Source organism: Sander lucioperca, chromosome 14 (assembly GCF_008315115.2).
Source record: "Sander lucioperca isolate FBNREF2018 chromosome 14, SLUC_FBN_1.2, whole genome shotgun sequence".
In the NCBI taxonomy this organism is placed as follows: domain Eukaryota; kingdom Metazoa; phylum Chordata; class Actinopteri; order Perciformes; family Percidae; genus Sander; species Sander lucioperca.
The window spans coordinates 13198853-13223401 of record NC_050186.1 but is presented as its reverse complement, the minus strand read 5'-3'; the positions used below and the strand labels follow the sequence as shown (position 1 = coordinate 13223401).

General features: G+C 41.3%; 1 protein-coding gene and 1 long non-coding RNA gene across 2 annotated transcripts in view; both read left to right on the top strand.

Moving 5' to 3' along the window:
* LOC118493132 overlaps positions 1-3779 on the top strand; it is a 4286-nt gene extending 507 nt beyond the window's left edge. Inside the window, exons 2-3 of the long non-coding RNA XR_004895104.1 lie at positions 780-785; positions 3577-3779. This is a non-coding gene — a long non-coding RNA (uncharacterized LOC118493132). The remainder of the gene's footprint in view (positions 1-779; positions 786-3576) is intronic.
* Positions 3780-9215: 5436 nt separating this feature from the next.
* The window catches only part of zswim6 (zinc finger, SWIM-type containing 6), a 48006-nt gene continuing 32672 nt past the window's right edge, over positions 9216-24549 (top strand). Inside the window, exon 1 of the mRNA XM_031301289.2 lies at positions 9216-9642. Within this exon, the coding sequence (XP_031157149.1) occupies positions 9216-9642 (427 nt within the window). The remainder of the gene's footprint in view (positions 9643-24549) is intronic.

Genomic DNA, 24549 nt, shown 5'->3' with positions numbered 1-24549 from the left:
ATCCCCGCCCCTCAGCGTTCAGTGATTAATGCGAGTTTTAATTGTCATGCTCACTTTTATGCTCATTAAAGTGTATTATGCAGCAGTTAGGGTATTAAAGTTCAGTGAGAAATTTCATGCATACTGATGAGAATGCAAATGAGCCCAGCGTGAAAAGATACTATGGTTTGTGTTGTATTGTGTGTGTGTGTGTGTGTGTGTGTGTGTGTGTATGTGTGATTATCCCCAGGAGTAAGCCACAGTGTCATTATCACCCATACTAGACGTCTTAGCTGAGCAGAGAGAGTCCATCCATAGCAAGCATGTTAATGGGAGTCTTAAAGCATTCTTTATGCCCGAGTCCCTGGATAGTATTTAACATATGATGCTGTATGGGTGTCGATGCATGGGTTTTAGTCAGGGAGGTACAATAAACTGAGGTCTATTTTTGACTAATCTTGCATTGCCAGACCTTCCCCCACAGCGCTGTGGCAGAAGGTCTGGCTAGTCCACACAGCATCCCGGGTTGGGAGAAAAATGTGCTCTGGTTTATTGGCATTTCTTTAAACCAATCACAATTGTCTTGGGCGGCGCTAAGCCTCTGCAAAATAGCCTCAGGAAGGAAGTTGTTTTGGTGGAACATGTGCACGTTCAAAAGGTTGTTTTAGTCGTGCAACAGAAAACTCAGATTGGACAGATAGTCTAGCTAGCTGTCTGGATTTACCCTGCAGAGATCTGAGGAGCAGTTAACCATAGTCCTCACAAATCCACCGGAGGTTAAAATGCCAACACAAAGGAAGCCCAAGGTATAGCATAAAGAGCATAAATGATTGAAATCCGACGTCGTGGATATAGACTAATTTTTGACAGAATGGCAACAGGCCAGGCAGGAAGTGGAAGGGCTAGATTTTTTGTGCACAAAAGTCTAGGCGGAAATGGGCGTGGCCTATATCAGGAGATTTAGCTGAATTCAGGGAACGTGTGGATATGTGAATTTTTAATGTGCGATGTACGGTTTGGGAGTTATAGGGCCAAATGCGTATCTCTGCTATAGCGCCACCTAAACGGCACCCCCCCACCATATACGGTTTAGGCTGTAGCATCAGTTTTATCAACGGAAAAATAATAATCCTTAGGAAAGCAATAGGGTTCCACAGCTCCGCTGGATCTGTGGTCCCAGCCCCCTCGGGCTTGGACCCCTAAAAATGACCAAACAATGAATTCTGCGAGTTGGGCGCCGCTTCTGAGACGCTCCCGGTGTGGTATGACGCATGGCGGACCACGGAACAACAGCGCAGCCGCAACGCGGCGCAGGGCCTGGTCGAATTTCGGTGTTAAATGAGGTGTCTTGATGAAATGTGTGCACTCTCAGCGAAGCAAAGACAAGAACCGTATTAACAGACTGAGCGTCTGAAATTTAAATGTAATACGGTGAAAGAGAAATGCCTAAAAGATGAATGTAAACTCAGTCGTTGGAAGGGGACTATCTCACTCAAGACGGTGTATCTGTGTGTCTGTATTGCTGCCTTCCTCTCTCTGCCCACCTACTGTTACCACCATGCTGAGTGAATGGGATCAGTCATTACTGCGCTTCTACATGCACTGTCTGCAGGGTAAAATGAGACAATAGTAAAGATTGTCAACCAGGGGGCCTTAATCATTTACACAGCATGGAGCAAGTGTGCTGAAATGAGGCTGCTGATAACTCTGTCCTGCAGGAGCAGCAGGTGGTACTGTAACTGGAAAGACATGGCAGGAAACAAGACAGATAAACTCATTACAGTGACAAACAGAGTGGTTATGCATGAATAAAATGGTTTAAAATCATGACTGAAATGTTCCCCTGGTGCTGAGCAAAAGGAGATAGCCAACATATTTGGCTGAGGCTGCTGGGACACAAGTGTTACTGAGATAATCTCAGTATTATTGTGTGGGAAGATTGATACCACACTCGTGTCTGTACGGAAAATATGAAACTACCGCAAGCAGCCGATTAGCTTAGCTTAGTTTAGCACAAAGACTGGAAACGGAGGGAAACAGCTGGTCTAGCTCCGTTTCCCTGTTTCCAGTATTTACTGTATAGATATGAGTGTGGTATCAATCTTCTCTTCTATCTCTCTGCCAGAAAGCAAATAAGTATTTTTCAAAATCCAGAACCATTCTTTTAAAGTCATAAATAGTGACGTGAGTTTCAGGATTGTGTTTTTTTTTTTTTTTTTTTATCTTTATTTCAAATGATTTAAACAAAAATTAATAAAAGAATTTAAAAAAAGAATATCAAAAAAAAAGTTAAAAAGTTAGTATTATGTAACTTTTTAATGTTTCTGAAACTGTGTGATTTTTCATCCGATGATCATAAATGACCTATAACGGCAAACGAGACTAACAGTGAAAGAACGCTATTATTATATAATTTTTATTAATGCCTTTGTCCGGGTCCGCCGCAAAGTCACAAAATGATTTACAGCAAGCAGAACGTCTTTACAGTAACACATTCTGACAGGTCACAGATTTCTTTGTAACACCGGAAAAGCCTATGCAGTTAGGTAAAAGGTAGCAGGAGATTTCTTTATATAGGCCTAATTGTATTTTAATGTTATTTTAGAAGTTGTCTGTTGTAGTTATGGCTGATACTGGGGCAGGACCAAAACAGGAAAGAAGGAAATTAAATGAAGAACAACTAAAAGCTAAAAGGGAAAGTGAAAGATGACAGACGAAACCCGAGTCAATTTTGGTCTGGCTTTAACAGAAGGGGACAATAATGTGATTGTAAATTATTCAAAACTGACCCCGAATTGGCCCTCAGGTATGTAATATGTCTATTTCATTCATAAAATAACTTTACAATGCGCAAGGTGGTTGTACACCAATAGCCTATATTAAATAACGTCCCCTTTCCATTTAGCATCAACGTTTTATTTCTTTTCAGTCCGTGTTTGTGTTAGTGAACTATTTTCTTTTCCCTTGTCCCCCTGTACTTGTGTAAAGCGTCCTTGGGTTTCATGAAATGCGCTATATTAATCTAAGTTAGTGGCAGTGGTGGCCTAAAGGTTAGAGAAAGCGAGTCTGTGACCGGGAGGTCGTCGGTTCAATCCCCAGACCGACAGGATAAATCTAGGTGGTGAAAGTGAAAGAGCAGCTCTCGTCCCTCCCTCATCACCACCACTGAGGTGCCCTTGAGCAAGGCCCTAACCCAAACAGCTCCAGTGGAGCTGCTCAGTGGCCAGCAGATCGGACTGTGGTTGTACTGGGAAGCTTCCAGGTATAACTGTGTGAATCACGGTGGCTTTCTCTCAGTTAATCTTCCCTGAATAAATCAAGTTTGAAAAAGTTGTTATTACATTATGTTACCCGGTTAAGCTCACGATACATCCAGGCTAAGTTACCGTATGCAACACATAAAGCTCAGCGCAAATTCTTTCAGGAAGACTTCTATATTACGCAATCACCTCTATCTCTACCTAAAACTATTTAGCTGTTAAGAGGCGTTTACTTTTCCGTAAACCAATCAGAATTGGCCACGAAATTCATGATCCAATCACAGCATGACTTCCAGCTTTAAATGTCTTCTCTCCTTGCTATCAGCAGTCTTTTCAGGCAAACGTGCAACCCTCCTCCTCCCCTTCCACCTCCGGGCATCGTCAACCACTGCAACCTGAGTCCCTTTCCGGCAGACAGGTCCTTCGTTTGGTCTCCAGGTTCCCTCTCCGCCATCACCAGTGTCTAGGCTCCATCTGGGGGAATATGTTAGCTTCTATACCCCTTTAAATATTTTTAATGATGTAGTCTAATCCCCAAAGACTCTGTACATTTCATATTATGCTTATTATGCTATATGCATATATGCTGTCTCTCCTGATTGAATTGAAACGCAACGATGCATCTGTAACTTATTCTCTTATGGTAAATGAATGCTATTCTATGACCTGCCGATAACGCTGAATATACAGTGGGTATTACAGCACCATAAAGAAATTACCTTTATGGCAGCAGGTGTGGTAAAAATACTACCGCTTTTGTCCAAAGCTGCCGATAGAATCAACACAAACTGAAAGTTACATATAGCCACTTTAAACATAACACACACTAGACACGTGTGAAAAGGGATAGGAAGAGGCCTAGGCTTGTCAAGTCCTACCCCCAGTCTTTACCATAGACAAGTGCACAATCCAATACCATGAACTAAACTGACAAAAGATAAACTAAACAGGTAACATGGTAAATAGTGTTACCTGTCAGAGGAAAATGAATGACTACTTTGTGTCAAACACAACAGTTCAACCACGAAAACAGTGCAAATCGTTTTCACACTGAACCCATTGTTTCAATGGTAGCCATCTATTCAGGGACAGGTTTACACCTGCATGGGGCTCCAGGTGACGGCATTAACAAGCTGATGAAACTGAAATCCAGCAGTTGAGCCTTAAGGGCAACTGGGGCCCAACCGCCCAACAACACAACCATTACCCATAGTGAACTCTGTCCAGTTGGCCCGGGGCGAGAACGGTCATGTACAAGTAATTAGGATCAAAGAAACAATTACAAGCCCACATTGTGTATCAGAATCAGAATCAGAAAAGCTTTATTGCCAAGTACGTTTTTTACACATACAAGGAATTTGTTTTGGTGTTGTAGGTGCGTGTAAGTGAGTATATATATATATATATATATATATATACACAGTATGTATTAAAAATTAGAATTGTATTGTATTCTATTGTTTTATCAGTGACTGAACTAAGTATATTTACACAGGTACTTGTACTTTACTTAATTATTTGCATTTTATGGAAATATTCATAGAATTTATAGAGGTACAGTCGATTAGTTGTGAACTATTAAATTAATCGCCAACTATTTTGATAATCGATTACTCTGTTTGAGTCATTTTTTATGAAAAAAGGGTAAACATTCTCTGATTCCAGCTCCTTAAATGTGAATATTCTAGTTTCTTCTCTCTGTGACAGTAAACTGAATATCTTTGAGTTGTGGACAAAACGAGACATTTGAGGACGTCATCTTGGGCTTTTGGGAAACACTGATCCACATTTTTCATTAAAGGACAAATCCGGCGCAAAATGAACCTAGGGGTTAATAACACGTGTACCAAGTTCGACCTTCTCTGGGACATGTTTTCATGCTAACTGAATGTGACCAGTTTTATCGCAAACTGCTAATTACCTTATAAAGCTAGTTGTCGGGGCACGGACGAATGCCGTGCAACGTGAGCTGAACTGAATGCACGTTGCACGGCGTTCGTTGTTCGACTGGTCGTGACTGTTTTCCCAAGATGGAGCCCACCTGTATACATGAATGATACTGTCTTTCTAAACTATCTTTTTAATAAACTGTCTGTACACTTACAATGTTCTCAATGCTTTGGTTTACATGTAGGGACCCTCATTATGCTACCGTGGAAGTGTGCTGCTATTTTGAGCCTTGTTAGTGGTGTAGAAATAGCGATTTCTTTTTACTTTAGCCGTGCCCCGACGACTAGCGTTATAAGCTAATTAGCGGTTTGCGCTAAAACTGGTCACATTCGATTAGCAGGAAAACATGTCCCAGAGAACGGTCGTTCATTTTGCGCCGGATTTGTCCTTTAATGGAAAAAATAATCAACAATGAAAATAATCACTGAATGCAGCCCTACTGTTAGATAGTATTTTTACAGATTAAAAATGCTACATACAAAACATAATATGATTCATTATTGTAGATTAAATATAATTGGGCGGTCTTCTCTGCTTCCTTACAGGATGATGTTGTTTCTTTGAGTTCTGCCTCCACAGACTTTCTCAAGCTGTTCCCGGGTCTTCCTGGCTTTCTTTTCCCTTGACGGTTCCAGGTTAAAGCCTGTCTGGCCGTGCTTGAGGGTGGTTTCCTCAGGTTAGGCCCTATCCAGCCCCACATTAGATATATATTATGTAATATAGAACAATATTACTCTGACAGGGGTCATTCTTCAGAACGGGCCATAGTTCAGAACATCACCCCAATATTGGCTTCGCTCCATTGGCTCCCTGTCCCTCTTATTTTCAAGTTTTAGGCTATAGCACATACACTTTAAAGGTCCCATGACATGGTGCTCTTTGGATGCTTTTATATAGGTCTTAGTGGTCCCCTAATACTGTATCTGAAGTCTCTTTTATATAGACCTTAGTGGTCCTCTAATACTGTATCTGAAGTCTCTTTCCCAAAATTCCTTGGTGCAGAATTACAGCCACTAGAGCCAGTCCCACAATGAGCTTTCCTTAGGATGTGTCATTTCTGTGTCTGTAGCTTTAAATGCTATTGAGGAGGAGAGAGGGGGGGCAAGGTGGAGGGGTGGTCTTGACCAACTGCCACTTTGCTCGTTTGAAAGCCATGATGTCTCTCTCTTTCTCATGGGCGGTGCCGGTACACGATCCGTTCTGCCTGCACGATCCGTTCTGCACATGCGCAAGATAATACTGTTTTACCGAGGATACGACCTGCACGATCTGTTCCACGCTAGCCTATGGCTAGCCTCCACCGGGAAGCTAACGTTAGTTTAGCTAACAGCTAATTCGGCTAACCGCTAGCTGACAGCTAGATTCAGTCTAAAATAACGTTAACTCAAACGTAATGGGAAAAGTAGGCTACAGCTAAATTAAGACTTCACAGTAATAACAACAAAGACAAGTATTGAGTGATTGTATTTTAAATGAGTACAAGTAAAGTAGAACTGACGTAACAGCTGTTATATATGTTAGGTGTTTGTTATATATGTCAACGTTTATTTTCAAGTTTTATTTTGAGGGTCTTTTAAAGTTATTACATGCTGTCTCAGCTAGCAGTTAGCCGAATTACCTGTTAGCTAAACTAACGTTAGCTTGCCTGTGGAGGCTAACGGCAGACCGCTACAATCAGCTAGCGGTTAGCCGAATGAGCCGTTAGCTAAACTAACGTTAGCTTGCCTGTGGAGGCTAACGGCAGACCGCTACAATCAGCTAGCGGTTAGCCGAATTAGCTGTTAGCTAAACTAATGTTAGCTTGGCTGTCGACCGGAAGCGTGGAACAGATCGTGCAGTGTCGTAAATCCTCGTACAACCGCAAACATTTTGCGCATGTGCAGAACGGATCGTGCTGGCAGAATGGATCGTGTACCGACAGGCGGGACAAATTCTCTGGGCGGGCAAAGCAGAGAAAGGGGAGGTAACCTTTCCCCTTATAACCTCATAAGGAGGAGATTCCAGATCGGCCCATCTGAGCTTTCATTTTCTCAAAGGCAGAGCAGGATACCCAGGGCTCGGTTTACACCTATCACCATTTCTAGCCACTGGGGGACCATAGGCAGGCTGGGGGAACTCATATTAATGTTAAAAAACCTCATAAAGTGAATTTTCATGCCATGGGACCTTTAAAGAAACAGAACGGAACGATCAGATCACTGAGGGTAATTCAGTACAAAGAAGGAAAAAAGAAGAAAAAAACCCCAACTCAATTAGCCAACTCAGCGTCCTTTTGGGCTCTAAGCTGTCTCCATCTTTCAAATACGTCTCCAATATTTATCCGGGGTTTGTAACGTCTCTGGTCACGCAACTGTTAGAAACACTGTTTTGTACTGTTGTTGTTTTTGCACAGTATCTTTTTGAAAAGATGCCTGGAAGCCTGGACTATGTCTGGGGACACTAGTTGTTGCACTATGACCATTCATTGCACTTTATTATGTTGTTCTATGCTCTATTGCACATGTTTTCTATGTCTTGTTATGACATTTTGATATTTTTCAAATATTTTAACAAAGCAGTTCATGTTTCAAGTTAAAGGACATGGAATCTTAGAAAAAAGTTTTACCGTGGTATCGAAATCGGCATCGAATAACACGGCAATCGTGTTATTTTACTGGTATTGGCACCAACTATTGAATTTTTGAGATCGTGACACCCCTAATCACAATACACCATACTGTATCCATTCCACGTGAAAGTGCTAGTAAACCGCACTTAGTCGTAGCTCATCTGGGTCTGGCTCAAAGCTACATAGATGGTGTGAGCCAGTTGGCAGCCTGCAGATCCTCAGGTGGAGCCCTTCCGGCCGTTCCAAAGTCAAGGCTTGAATCTAAAGGTGACCGTGCTTTTGCCATCAAGGCCTCTCGACTTTGGAACGACGTGCCCGAGGAGATAAGGCTCGCAGAACCAGTGAACCCTTTTAAATCACTTCTTCAAACACATTTTTATAGACTCTCTTTCATTTGATGTCGTCTCTTTTTATTGTCTCTTATCTTTTTATCTTTTATTGCTATTGTTTTTTTTTATTGTATTGTTTTTTTTTTATTATCATATTTTCTACTGTCTGTCTACTGTCATACTTTCTACTCACTACTACGTTGAGCGTCTTTTGTCTTGCGTCTTGTTTTTATTTACCCCATTTTGTCTCGTTAATGTTTGGCCGCACTGTTCAGCTCTCTGTTCTTTTATTGACCTCTGGATATCCTGCTTTTGCCTTGCTTTGTCTTTCAAAGCACTTTGTAAAGTCTGTTTTTTAACCATGCTTTATAAAAAAAAAGTTATTATTGTTATTATTCTGCTGTGCAATGTTACTTCTGATACTCTGATCTTATTTGGCTGAGTAAATGTACTTAGTATATTCCACCACTGGCGGTATTGCTACTTTTACTTCAGCAAAATACAGTATATGAGTATATACTCCGTCCATTACTATATTTCACATAATGTGTTTTCTTTAAAGAACTCCACATTCCGGGGGACTTTAAACGTCTCACGGGGGGCGGTGCTGCGTTCACTGTCCCCTCCCCCAAAACCACGAGGCTCCAGTGTTGACAGGCCCGATCACCGCCCCGCAGGCATCGTTCATTCCGGCTTTTCAAGCTCTCCCCCACCAGACAAAGCAGCTCGTCTCTCCGTCTGTAATATCTGCAACACCCACCGGTTTAAACCCACAGCCTGAAAACAGATACGGTCGTTTTTCAACCCTGTTTTAACGCTTTTCTGGTCTCACAAAGGATTAACGGCCGTGCGGGAATTCCGCCATCCGGTCCTTTTTTTTAGCACGGAGCTAACCGGACAGACCCCGCCTTCTCTTAATTTGTCAACAAAGGGGTTTGACAAGCTCGGAGAAGCCCTGCCCCCATGTTTCCATAAAAGGATGATTTGGCCATACACGGCCAACAATCAAGCCGTGCATAACCTCTTCCCTTCCCCATACCGTTCATATGGTGCGTTGACTTCCTCCGTCGCCGTTAAAGCGGAGCTATCATGGCGGAGCGCGTACAGCAGCCCCCAGCCAAGCGGCTCTGCTGTAGACCGGGGTACAATGCAGCATGTAGGCAAGGCCAGCGGGCCGCGGGGGCGCAATGTGGCGGCTCCGGTGCCACCCAGGGCGAATCGAGCAAAACCCAGAACCCGGAGACTCTCCTGGACATCGCGGCGAGAAAAGTCGCAGAGAAGTGGCCGTTTCAAAGGGTAGAGGAGCGTTTCGAGCGGATCCCGGAGCCCGTTCAAAGACGGATCGTTTACTGGTCTTTCCCCAGGAGCGAACGGGAAATCTGCATGTACTCGTCGTTCAACACCGGCGGGGAGGAGATCGGAAGTAGCGGGGAGAGCAGCGACGAAACGCGGCTGCCTTTCCGACGGGGCATCGCTCTGCTGGAGAGCGGCTGCGTGGACAACGTACTGCAAGTCGGTGAGTGATGTGATGGGACCGGGGGCATTTCGAGTGAAAATATAACCCTATCTGACAATTAACCACCAAGAAAACAACACCACGACCCATTTAAATGATTTAATGTGTGGATATCGAGTAATATAGATAGATAAAGTGTCCGGGTTTGACAACAAAGGGTGAAGCGGTCAGGCGAGAGCCTACAATGGGGCTTTAAATCTACTGTGTGCATGAATGGGAATGTGTGACTGGGGCATTTAAATCCTGTTTTGCTTGGGGGCAGTTTGAATGTGAAATGCAGGGTACAAAGCCTCAAAATCCTGTAATTGCGTTGAAAATCAAGCTGTGGCTTTAACAAAAGAGGAATCCCCACAATTTCACATTTAAACGCCACCAAACTTCATTGAAAAACTTCCACAGAATAAAGGCTAAATCTGCTGCTGCTTTTTAGAGGCGTTAATAAATTAGGCTAATGTGACATTCAGCCGCGTCAATTTGAGACACAAAAGTAAGATTTTTTTTTTTTTTTAAGCTGTTGTGGGTTCAAGTCACGAGACTGACAGGCTGCTTTAGCATCAGAAATCAACTAAAAGTGCTTCATGTAGCCTTCATTTCAGAAATAAATATCGATTTAAAAAGCATTAAAGCTCTTTTTTTAATCACAATTTCTTGCTAGATGTCTCTATGTAAGTTTTGCTGTTAAGAAGCACAGGCTGACCTTTTTAAAATCATTTTTAAATGATTACATAAAAGTATTGAGTAATAAAGGAAGTGCTCAGGGCTGGGTTGATACTGTCAACTGACACGCATTACATTTGAATGAGTTCTGTATGTCGCACAGTTCAGATGCTTGTTTATGCACGTTGTGTCTTTGTCCGCTTACATATTTCTTTGATCAGCAGACACGCTGTGCAGCTAATACGTGTGAAGTACTAAGTTGGAAAGCAGTCCATATTCAGTCTCACATTGTCGTGATCCATGTCTCTGGCATGTTATTACTGGAATGTTTTTAGCAGATTAGCCATTATATAAGTAGATGTGCTCTCTTTCCAAATGGCAACAATGAGAATAGATCAGTTACCGTATGTCAGCTTATTTAAAACCCACTGAAAGGAGTTTTTTTTTCTCTTCTGCGTGAAACAGGAACAGACACCTGTGTGCTGAACTGACAGCTGCATGTGCATGACAACTCTACTCCTCCAACAACACAAATCAATGACTCTGTAACATTACATTAAATGTCATTTGGTTGTATTTTTAGTACTATTTTAATATGCTTAGGCCCTCTTTGAGATTTTAATTACCCAGCACACATGTCAAATGCCCAGCATTCCCATTGTGAGTTTGGCACTTTGTTCCTATTTTCATGTTCATTTGTGTCTTTCAAGCTTCCTGTCGCCTCCAAAAGGAAGGCAAACAAAAGCATCTTTTCACTCCCTTGTTAAGTAGAAGAGATTTGGAAAGGAGGAAGCGTATTGAGCACAACGCTTCTTTTAAAAGGGCCGTGATTCACACCAGTTTGCAGCCAGTTGGTTCGGGGTTGTGTCTTTGTGTGTATCTGTAATCGACCACAGAGAGAGAGAGAGAGAGAGAGAGAGAGAGAGAGAGAGAGAGAGAGAGAGAGAGAGAGAGAGAGAGAGAGAGAGAGAGAGAGAGAGAGAGAGAGAGAGAGAGAGAGAGAGAGAGAGAGAGAGAGAGAGAGAGAGAGAGAGAGAGAGAGAGAGAGAGAGAGAGAGAGAGAGAGAGAGAGAGAGAGAGAGAGAGAGAGAGAGAGAGAGAGAGATAGATTTGGCTGTGACAGACGTGGTGTTGAGTTGAAGGGCTAGTTTTCAGTTTTCCGCCTTATATCATTACATGGTCAGCCTGAGGTCTTTGATTGTGTCTGTCACCTGTGAGTTCACCAGACTCGGGACACCGTCCCTGATCAGCGCCGAGGACTGTAATCCCATTACTCTGCATGGTTAATTTGTATTGTAATGCAATCTGAACACTTCAGTTGCTGCATGACACGTCCCTCTCCCCCCCCACTTTTAAATGCATGTGGGCTTTGTGAAGGGCAGCAGGGAATACACACTCGCATCTCACACACACACACACACACACACACACACAGCCTCTGTCCTGCCAAAATAAGGCCTATATATTCCCAGATATTGAGAAATGTTTCTCTAGAGAAGAAACCAAATCTGGGTTGTTATTCCAGAGAGTGAGGGGGGGCTCGATCGGCATGCTTACAAAGAGGACACACACACACACACACACACACACACACACACACACACGGAGGGAGGGTTTCTTTCTTGGCTGATTGCACCCCAGCCTGGAATTTGCTGGAAAAATAGAGCCAAGAAGTGATAAATAAAGGATGTAATCTCCCCACGTGTGGGCTGTACCACAGGAGGGAGGTTTTCTCACAGCAGACCTGGAGGAAATGAATTGGCACACATTTGCTGTGGACCCCTCATACCCCACAACAAACCCTCAGCACAAAGATAAAGGTAGCCATTTTTTTCTTACAAGAGCAAATACTGCAGCTTCTCAAGTTTAGACTTGAGGGCTACTCTATTCCCCGGTTGGAGCCAATATCATTGCTGGTGGTGATGTTATTGAGCTGCGAGGTGGACTACCAGCACCAAAGAAATAACTGAAGTGTGCTGCTCCTCCGAATACACTCTAGGCTGAAGGCAATTTAATACCAAACAATGATAATAGATCTAGAGCTGAAATAAGTCGACTGTTTTGACAAGCAGTTAATCGTTTCAAACATTTTTACAGCAAAAATGCCAATAATTTGATCGTTCCAGCATCTCAAATGTAAGAATTTCCGGCTTTTCCTTGTCTTGTCTTGTCTCTCCATTATAGTAAACCGTTGGTCTGACAAAAAAAAAAAAAAAGCAATTTTAAGACCTCACATTGGGCTCAGGGACCGGTTTTCCTGATGTTTTATAAACCAAACAGTTAATGGAGAAGATAATCCTCAGATTTATCGATAATGAAGTAATAATTCTGTGATTGTTTCCGCTTGTTAACATGCACCAACTTAAAAAATCAAACCTTAACAAAAAAAAAAATGCAAATACAGTTTCAACCATTGTTGCAGTACAGTACAATAATTTATTCATAACCGGTCATTAATTGTTGCTATGCTTGCCTTCAGCGATTTAATTACCTTAAACATTTCATTGAGTCTCTAATGAAAGTCTCTTAAAAGTAGGAAAGGCGAAGTCATGGCTTTTGCACATAACATGTAAAGACTTTTACTGATGAAGGCATAAAATGAGATGGGAAATTGGCTGTTTTTAAAATTAAATTTAAAAATATACATTTAAAGCCTTGGTCCAAAACAAACTGGATCGTCACTTAACAAAGCTCAGGCAGCTTCTCATTGAGACCAATTTCACATCCTCCATTATCTCTTTTTAAACTCACAGAGGAAGACAAGCTGCTCTGGTGTGAAGTCATTTTGCAGTCGAGTTTCATGCAGAGAAGCAGCTGAGAACATGAAAGCCTTCTGTCTAAATCGGTTTGCACTCAGGGTCAGAAAGCAGAAATATTTCCTGTGTGCTGAAACAGCAGTGTTCTACAACGTGTTGTATGTATTTCTGGATTTATTACAGAAAAAAAGCAAACAAAAATGGCAAACGACTAGGCCTGCAACTAACGATTATTTTCATTATTGATTAATCTGCTGATTGTTTTCTTGATTAATCAATTAATCGTTTGGTCTATAAACTGTCAGAAAATAGAGAAAGGTGTCCATGCAAAGTCCAAGCTGGTGTCTTTAATGTCTTCTTTTGTCCAAAACCCAAATATGTTCAGTTTAATATGACATGGAGCAGGAAACCTCCATATTTAAGAGGCTGAAAACAGCATTTTCTATGATTAATCGATTACCAAAATTAGCTGCCGATTATTTTTCTATCAATCAACTAATCAATTAGTCGACTAATTGTTGCAGCTCTACAAACAACTGTGTCTGAGGTATAAGGAAATGTCCAGCCATAATACAGCTTCAGCCACCACAAACATAACATGACTTCCCCCCAAATAAACCCACTATTTTAACTTTAAAACCTTTCTCGAACCCAGCTGTTTATAGGGCCTAAGGCAAGACAAGATGTGATTTTAATCACTTAATGTTTGTAATTCCGAACAGGTTTCAGTTCTGATGGGAAACACTGTTGTTCAAAAAGCAGTTCAGGTACAGATACAAACATCACTAATTTGGCTAAGAGTCTACGAGAGTTTATGATGCCACTAAATGACAACGTAAAGGACGAAAAACATCTGGGCTACATGCAAAATAAAAAAAAGGCGAGAGTTGAAATAGAAGGTGTTGTATGCATATCTGCTACGAGATTTGTCATGCAGTGGGGTTAAAAAAGGAAGCAACAGCTTCAATAATAAATATATAGTTACAATCTATTTAATTCTTTACCAGAGGCTAATAATAATAATAGTAGAGGAAGTGAGCAAATGTTTCCTGGTACTTTAACTGCGACGCTAAAAGCTTTCTAACATGCTAATGTTAAGCAGGTATAATATTCAACATGTTCACCATCTTAGTGTAGCTTGTTAGCATGCTAACAGCTGCTAAATTGCCCTAAACCCAAAGCATAGCTGTGGGTGATGGGTGTGCCGTTGTGTGTTAAGGTATTTGGTCACAAAACAAAGTATTGGACCTGACGCTAGAGCTGAGTCATTTGGATTCATCTGCTGGGGAAAATCAAAATTGTATGACAATCTATGACGCAGTTCTTGAGATATTTTAATCTGGATTTAACTAGTGGATCGAGACACAAACATTTGCTATTCATAATAAGACGTCCTGGATGTTCTCATCGAGACCAAATTCCAGTGATGTGGTCAATATAAGAGGATTAGCTCCTATTTCATAAACACTTTTTTAAATCCAACCATGTTCCTTTGTTTGTGGGACTAAAAAGGTTCAACACAATGTTATCTCCGGCCTCGTTGAATCGGTGTCTCTTGGACCAGGGCTGCAACTAACGATTAATTTCATCATCGATCTATTGACTACTTTTGCGATTAATCGGTTAGTTGTTTGGTCTATAAAATGTCAGACAGTTGTGAAAATGTCAGTCAGTGTTTCCCAAAAGCCCAAAGCCCTCTTGTTTTGTCCACAACTTAAAAAATATTCAGTTTACTGTCACAGAGGAAAGAAGAAACTAGAAAATATTCACATTTAACAAGCTGGAATCAGAGAAATTTGAACTTCTATTCATCAAAAACGACTCAAACCGATTAATCGATTATCAAAATAGTTGGCGATTAATTTATTAGATGACAACTAATCGATTCATCTTTGCAGCTCTAGTTTATTATCAGTAGCGCAAAAGTCAAATGTATACAACGCCCGACATGTAAACAGGGTAACGGTAAGTGTCATGCGAATAAAAACCGGTCTATGGTGAGGTGCAAATCCAAAACAAACATGCCAAAAAGTAAACAGTTAAAGGTGAGGCTCATAAAGAATCAAAAAAACCCGTGCACACAATATTAGCAGTGTTGTTCACCCTGGAACACATAAGAAATGACTCAAACCGATGTAATCGATTATTAAAACAGTTGCTGATTTAATTTAATAGTTGACAACTACTCGATTAATCTTTGCAGCTGTCTCTTGGACGCTGAAGGTTTCATCATGAAACATGACGTGGTCTGTGCTCATACGCACCGGTGCACGTTGAGGTATATGTTTGAGCTGAAGTATAGGCTTCAGCTACATGTTAAAGTATAGGCTGCCGTGTTTATGCTTATCTGCACCCGCTTCGTCAAAACAACTTTAAACTGGAGGAGGAGGGGGAAAAAAATCAAGGATGTAAACTAATGTACACTATTACATTTACCTGAGTAAGGTTGGTTTCTATCTACGGTGGGAAAACAGGTGCTGTAATATGTTTGTTAGCCGTGTTACCCAGTTATTAGGTCACATTTAAGCTGCTTGCACTCTACAGGAGGTCAAGTTCATACCTTTCAGAGGCCCTTTTCTCTGCGTCTGATCTCATGGTAATGTGCTTCCTTCTGCAGTATCAGGTCAAAGGTCATTAAAACATCAATGCTGTTGGTATGCAGTGTTTGTTGTTATTGATGGGATAATGTTAATCCCTCCCTCTTTCATCTTCTTTTTTACCCGCTCAGCCAGGAATTAAAGGAATTTAAGATGAAACTAACGGTTATTCTCATTATCGATTCATTGATTACTTGTTGGGTTAGAAAATAGTAAAAGAATGTTCCTTGTAGTGTCCTAAAAAGCTCAGGCATATGACATATTTGCTTTTTTATTTTATTTTTAACCAACAGTCCACAACCCAAAGATATTCAGTCTACTTATATGGAAGACAAATAAAGCCATTCATATATTTATATTAGAGAAATCACAACCTGTAATGATTTTGGGTTAAAAATGTCATCCAGCTTATTGCTCCGCAGTGTAACTGCTGACTTACTTACTTTCTCTGTGATCGGAGAATGAGGTTTGGTTCATCTACCGTTATTTATTCATCTAAAAGAGAGGTCAGGGAGAGATGTCGGGCAAAAGATACTGTGTGAGTTGCCACAATTTGCGTCAAAAATGGTTCTCGTTCTTTGAGTCATAACTGCGACATATCTCCGATGTCCATCCCAAATAAACGTCCATCAATCTGCTTAGATACATAGATAGATCCTTGAAGAAAACACTCCTTATAACTCCAGAACTTGCCTGAGAACCAGCATGTTTTTAAGTTTTCTTCAGTAGCTAAGATATCCGGTGATAGTTTTATCTGTACATCCGTGGGTAATCTTCACACAGGAACTGCTAAAAGCTCATTTGGCATAATTTTAATTTGCCAAAATGTAAACAAATATGTTACAATTGCATCTTTTCACTCTCTTGAAAGTAGAATTGATTTGTTGTAGCCACCGCTAACTAAGTTACTCTATGGCAACATAATTGTTCCTGTTTAAAACCCCCAAATTATAGGAACGGTAGTTTAAAAAGTAAGAGCATGCATTTTCTGTCTGAAAGAGATTTGTGCGTGTCACTGAGGGAGAGTGTGTGTGATTGTTTGCACAACCCTACCAATTAAAACTCAGCTGCCCCTGAAATGGTTATAACAGAGTATACAGTACATCGACGTTACTGTCATTTTATACACTGAAGTGCAGAATTTGAGACTCTGTGCTCAAGTCTGTCACAGGCCTGTTGCTTCGCAGACCGAGGGAGTGATATGGACTGATAGTCTGTTGTCACTGCAGCCTGTGGATTCGTAGTCTACCGAGTGTCTGTTTCTGTGCTCAGATGTTGGGTTTGGTGCTGCTGGCAGCTCGGCAAACTGTCACCACACAGTGAAATCTCACCGGGTCGCTCTGGTGCACTTCTGTCATCACGGGAATGAGAGAACGTCCAGTCGTAACTAGGGCAGCTAACGAGTAATTAAATTGCAGATTAATCCGTCGATTATTTTCTCGATTAGTGGTTTGATCTATAGAGCTGTGTTCTCCCAAGATGGCGCCCTTGAATTTGTTGTTTTTCTTAGAAATGACTCAAATCGATTATGAAAATAGTTGGCGATTCATTTAATAGTTGACAACTAATGGATTCATCTTTGCCTCTCTAGTCAAAACGTTGCCAGGTCTGCCCCAAAAAGAACTTTGTGGCTTGGCAATCATCCAGTGGGACTCCGATCCTTAAGTAAAAGAACAAATACCTTTTAAAGACCTCATATTATGCTCATTTTCAGGTTCATGATTGTATTTAGAGGTTGTACCAGAATGTTTACATGGTTTAATTTTTTAGCTACAGAGTGAGGCATCTCACTTCTGTTCATCTTTGTTGGGAGTCGCACATGCTCAGTAGCTAGGTAAGGACTACTAGCCAGTCAGAAGCAGAGTATGAGGGCGTGCCATGCTAGCAGCTAGGCGAGCATTATAACGTGTGTTACAAATGGCGTTTTTCCATTACATGGTACCTGCTTGACTCGCCTCGACTCTACTCGCCTCGGCACACTGTGCGTCCGTTTTCCATTGCAAATTTTAGTACCGCCTCAGCGTGGCTGGTCGTATGTCGGCTCCACGCACACACCAGCGCACAAGTATAAACATCAGGCCACTTGAGCTTGTTTTACAGTTCTGTGGAGGCTCCACGCAGAGCTTTCACCGTAGCCTATGTAATATGTGGCCTGATGTATACTTTTGTCAGCTGGTGTGTGCGTCGAGCCAGCATGTGTGTGTGTGTGTGTGTGTGTGTGTGTGTGTGAATGTAGAGGATACAGCGAAAGCTCTGCCTGGAGCCTCCGCAGAACTGAGTAATGGACTACCGTGTAATGGAAAAGCGCCATACGTGACCACGTTTGTCTCTGAAGTAAAGGCTGGACTACAACAGAGCTGTTTGGAGCAGTTTGTGAACAGTGTTTTCTGTTGGAGATGGTAAGTCCCTTTGGGGTGGACTTTGGGCTTTTTCACTTTGTAAACCTATAACATGCACAAAAAAGATATAACACAATAAAGGAAAGGGGAAAAGCCAAAAAGCATAATAGGAGCACTTTAACTAAAAGTGCTCTATTACAAGTAAAAGTTCTCCTACTTAAGTATTAGTATTTTAAGCCAAATGTACTTACAGTATCTGCAGTAAAATGTCTCCAGTGACTGATATCTGACTCTGTGTGACATTATTAGATATTAACACTGAAGCATCAATGTTAGAGCAGCATGTTACTGCTGTAGCTGCTCCAGGTGGAGCTACGTTAACTACTTTATATGCAGTTAGATAGTTTGGGCCCCTCCCAAAGGGTCACCAGATAAATTTGAGGGGTCGAAAGATGGTTAATATGAGAGAAGAAGAAGACGAAGAAACTCAGTTCTGATACTGTACAGAGATGCATATGTATTTTTTTGGACTTTTCTCTCGTCTTCTGTTAAATACTTTCATATAAGTTAACTCTTTGGGCCTGGATCCGTTATTTAAATGAAACTAGAAGTTCAGTCTTTTAGGTGGACCTGAAAACAACTCATAAACATCGGAAACATGAAGCTCTTTAGCTGCTAAATGCTCAGACAGACAGACCCCCCCCCCCCTTTCACATTGTTTTTATAAAAAATATTGATTATCGCCTCTTCAACTAAATCTCTGATAATGCAATGCAGTTCATATCTATACACTTGACTGCTTAACTCAGCACATTCTATTGAATTAAACTTGAGATAAGCACATCAAAGCACAATTTGTGTTATCTCACACACACACACACACACACACACACACACACACACACACACACACACACACACACACACACACACACTAATGCATACATGAGGCCTCAGGCCTTTTTGTGTACATACTGATTACTGCCATCTCGCTCTCTCATCTGCAAGTTTATGAAGAATCAATGAATCGGCGCACACCTATTGAATGATGCAACGCTTTGTAAGTATGTTGAGGGAGATACACACACACACACACACACACACACACACATACACGCTCAGCCTTGTAAGTTGTTGATCTGCATTAATGGTGTATGCATGCTTCTGCTCTGCAAGATCAATTTTTATTGGAGCTACATCAGGCGCGTAGTTTGCAACGAAAGCAAAACCTGACACTTTTGAAAAATGGTTTTACAATACACTGACCATACATGTATAAAATTACGGACAGTGGATGTTAATGTCCTACATTACAGAGTCAGTCTTAGTTATCCTGTGGCTGCTGGTTGAAGTTTTGGAGTTCTGCCCAGGTATTTTCCAGGTCAGTGTCAAACACACCGAGGAATGTAGCTAAGTTTTTTTATTTTTTATTTCTGCCTCCACGCGGATAGAAGAAGCTTAATAATTGACTTATCCTGTTTAAAACCTGTTTAATTTTTCAGTAGAGAGTTAGACTTTTAAAGGATAAGGCTGGTGTTATTCTATATTTTTCTTTTTGTCAAAAAATGCCATGAAAAGACCAAAACCAACAATGCTTCTGTCCATCCCTCAAAATGACTGACTTCTGAAGATGTGAATCTTAAAAAAAAAAAAAACATCTCACAGAGATATAGTTTAAACTTTTTTAAAGGATAATATCCTAATTCAGATGTTTACGGTAGTTTTAATCAAGCAAACCGGAGCATATAGTGCATTTGTTGCGGGAGGATTTTCAGCCAGTGCAACAGTGTGGCTCATTGATGTGTTTTGGACAACAATGGAGCTCTATGGCACAGAGGAAGACGATATCAGGCTAATATGTGTGAGTAGGATCAATTTATTGTCGTTGTTTTTTTGATTTTTCATGGGATTTATTGTAGTGCTGTCAGTTAAACGCGTTAACAGCGTTAACGCAAACCCATTTTAACGGCGTCATTTTTTTATCGCGAGATTAACGTTCTTTTTGGCCTAGCAAACTCTGTAGTTTTTTTCAAATGCTGTTGCAACAACTTGTAACGTTAGAAAAACTACAACACCACACCGGATCTAGCTAGCCCGGAAACTAAACAACAGGCACGCCGCACACAATTGTTTGGGCTTGCGAGCCGGCCAAAGAGTAGTAGGCTAACGTTACGTTTTGAGTTGATGGCGAGCGCGAGACGCTGAAATGGATGGCAATAAGATTCAGAATGGAAAGTTTACTTTTAAAAAGTTGCCAAATGATTCCATTGACAAGACCAAAGTGACCTGTGTGTTTTGTCGTTGTGAACTGAGCTATCATCGCAGCACGTCCAGTCTGAAATACCACTTGATGGCCAAGCACACAGCTGATGGTCACACACAGCTGATGGTCACACACAGCTGATGGCCGAGCACACAGCTGATGGTCACACACAGCTGATGGCCGAGCACACAGCTGATGGTCACACACAGCTGATGGTCACACACAGCTGATGGCCGAGCACACAGCTGATGGCCGAGCACACAGCTGATGCCAATTCTCCGCCCCCTCGTCAAAGCCAGGCGACAAAAGCACAAAGCAAGCCGATCCACTTTTCCATGTTGATAAGAGCATTAAAATGAGAAAACATAATGGGACAAAAAGAAATCAAGGGACATTTAGAATAGATAAAAATGTGCGATTAATTGTGATTAATTGCGAGTTAACTATGACATTAATGAGATTAATCAAATATTTTAATCATTTGACAGCACTATTTTATTGATAAGAGGCGAAATACTGAATATCAAATCTTATCCTTTCAGGGTGGTCGGAAGTTATAACTTTCTCCTAATCTCTCGACACAGCTGTTTGAGACTGGTTTAGCACCCGTTCCACATCCATCCACGTCTCCCTGATCTGTATTCCTCTGCCGTATTCCTTCATCATTAACCTTCAACTCGAGGGAGAGGAGAGGCGACGGAGCAGGGAGTCGGATGGAGGAGGGGAGGGACTAGTTTACCTCCATCTGCTCGATAGATCTCTTTTTGTTCTCATCTCACTTCTTCTTGAACACTAAATAATTCTGCTGCTAATGTAAACAACTAGGGATGCAACTTACCATTATTTTCACGTTTAATGAATCCGCCAATTAACAGTTTATTCTAATAAAATGTCAGAAAATAGTGAAAAACATCCATCACCATTTCCTAAAGCCCAAAGTGACGTCTACAGATATCTGGTTTTGTCCAACTAAAAAGTCCCTAAAATCCCCAAACCCAAAATATTCGGGTTAGGAGCTGGAACAATTAATTGATGATTACATCGATAACAGAAAATCAATCGGCATCGATTTTTAAAAATCAGTTAATAGTTTGTCATTTTTCGAGCAAAAATGGCAAACATTGACTGACTCAAGTGCCTCAAACGTGAAGATTGGTTAATTTTCTTCTGTCGTGTATGACGGTAAATGGAATATCTTTAGGTTTTGCACGGTTGGTCGAATAAAACAAGCAATTTGAACACATCATCTTGAGCTGAGAGAAATTATAACAGGCTTTTTTCAATACTTTCATAGACCAATCGATGATCAAAGTCATCGACTGATTGATTGCCTAATAGTTTCAGCACTAGATACACCTTCTCGCCTCTCAAAGAAAACAGTGGCGTAGTCTCTTTTCTTTGGGGAGTTTCAGTTAACCCCACTCTGTCTCAGCAAGTCAAAGCCTGCCGCTGTGCTCGCCTCACGGGAACGCCGGGCCTCATGGGAACGCTGGGCCTCACAGGATGGTCTCCGAAGAGGAGCGCCCTTCGGACCTCCGCAGCTCTGCAAACAGAGCACTTTAGTTAATAACAGGCAAAGTGCTTCGAGCATTTCAAACATATTGGCACTGATCACGATTTTCTCGAGGTCATCCAGCGCCAAACTGCCTCTTCTTGATCTTTTTGATTCTCGTGTACTCCCAAAGAGAGGAAATAAAAATAGCAGAGTTTGCTGTGTGGAGCGGTGCAGACTGAATGAGAAGCTTTTGTCTTTGAGCAGGCAGCCTGAGCGTGAATCAGTAGCTGGTTTCAGAAATGCTTACCTTTTTTTAATGGGAACTTAAAGGTGTCATCCATCAAAGGCCGTTACGTTAAAGCTCACAGCCGGCGCATGTTTAATGAAGACTGATGGTCCTCCTCTTCTCTCGCTTCTCCTCAGACAGCAGAAACGTTGAAGCAGTTAAAGTCAAACTGAAATTAAAATGAAATTCCTCTCTGTTTGTTTGGACTTATTTGGCCAAAACTGTGATTACCAAAAAGAAGAAATTTAAACCTGCAGAAACGTTTGTTTTTGGCCAATTGGATTGGTGCTACAGTGGTCACACACAGTGGTGATTGCATATTTTTATATACACTACCGGGCATAAGTTTGGGGTCACTTAGACATTTCCATTCCACTCCATTACAGACAGAATACCAGCTGAGATCAGTTGCATTGTTTTTTTAATCAGGGCAGCAGTTTTCAGATTACATTATGTGTTTACATAATTGCAAAAGGGTTCTCTACTGTTGTAGAAAGAAGTGGCTGATCTTTAATGTAATATCTACATTGTCCATTATCAGCAACCATTCATCCAATGGTCCAAAGATCATTCTGTTTACTAATCTGATATCATTTTAAAAGGCTAACTGAGAAAACATTGGGGAACCCTTTCACAATTATGTAAACACATAATGTAATCTGAAAACTGCTGCCCTGATTAAAAAAACAATGCAACTGATCTCAGCTGGTATTCTGTCTATAATGGAGTGGAATGGACATTTCTAAGTGACCCCAAACTTTTGACCGGTAGTGTATAAAAAAATAAAAATAAAATTGTGAACACATATGATCCCCTTTTTAAGTAGATACAGTGAAGTTGTTTGCTTACTTGCACATCCAGCATTTACAGAGCAGCATGAGTGTCCAATATCTGTCTTTTTGTTGCTCTGTTTTTGGTCTCTACCAGCTCCTGAGAGAAATCTCTGACTCTCCAGCTGCTAAATGCTTCACTATGTTCACCATGTCGTCTCTGTATGTGCTGTATGCTGCTGAGCAGGTAGTGTACAGCAGCATTTTATAGCTTTTTTTTCTGTGAAAATTGACGCTGTGAGAGTAAACCAGAACAGTAAAATTGTGGGCCGGACAGAAAAACAACAAGCTGAATCTCCCAAAGAATGGAGAATCAAACTGAAGTTTGGCTCAAAACACGCATGCACCCCTCCTGCATGTGAACCGGCTCTGCCAGATAACGCTCCTGCCATCTGCTCTCAGGATCTATACGCCTGTGCTTGTCAGGCCCGGGGAGAGAAATCATCCTAGTGTTTGCTTAAAAAAATGTACTCAGACTGTGTCGCACAATGTTAACCCATTGACTGTGAACCGACACTGTCGTCACGGGACCTAAAACCATCCACTTCCTGCAATCTGCATCAGCTTCACTTGGGGATCTCCTGTCTGGTTTCAGTTTATTATTCTGCCTCTTTGCGTGCTACTCCTTTTGCACCCACGTCTGTATCTGTAATAACAAGCAAAAGATTTCGTTCTCCTGGTCCAACTGTAGAGGCAGGCCTTTCCCCAACCTTCAGCATAGCTCCCTGACTCACATACGTGTTGCTGCTTTTCGGGCGAGTGCCTCGAAGCTTCGACGGGTACAGCATGTTCAAAATCAGACAGGTAAAACCAGGTTCAAATGTGCATGTTGAAACAATTCGATCGTGTGTCCATCGTCTTTCAGGAAAAGTGTTGCACAACTGTCTTGATTATTGATGTGTTTACGTCACTTTTCAAGCAAAAGTCCAAAAGTGTATCATTATAATTAGTGGATCTTGTAAATGCAGCCATTTACCGTTATCTTGTTCCGGCTCCTGTCTTATGTGATAATAAACTGAATATATTTGGGTTTCGGACTGTTGTCAGATGAAACAATTTCACTTCGGGCTTTGAGAAATTGGGATGGATTTGATGCTATTTTCTGATATTTTAGAGGCCATACGACTCCCAAAATCCGAACAAGAAGTCCTTTTAAGCTGCAGATTGCAAAATAAACAAAACCGAAAAAACTTTAGCTTCTCTTTAGCCACACCTAACAGCATGTGGCTCTGTGGTTGGATGTTTCTCACAAAAAAGAAGTAGTTCACTTCTCCTGTGATGTTTTTATGTCTTGTGCTTTTTTAGTTTTTTCTTCAAAATCACGATCCAAGCTGTAGAAAAGCTTCAACTGTAGGTTACATGACATTGTCTATTGGAAAAATGAATGGAACCTTTACTTATAATAATAAAAAATGTGCTTACTTTGCAACTCTATTAAACCTCCGTGCCTTTTAAATACCCTTGTCTTTCAAACTCAATGCCCCAGTTGATAACACGGGTTTTCTTGCAAATATTTGAAGTCTCAAGCCTGACAAATGACGACATCTTCAGGGGTTATTTACTCACAGACGTCCCTTCCTCCAGAGCCACAGGAGACTTTATGCAACAGAAGTTTTCTCCAAGAAGAGCAAACTAACCTGCGTGTATAAAATCCGTGGAGTGCTCCTTTTAATGGAGAAAATAA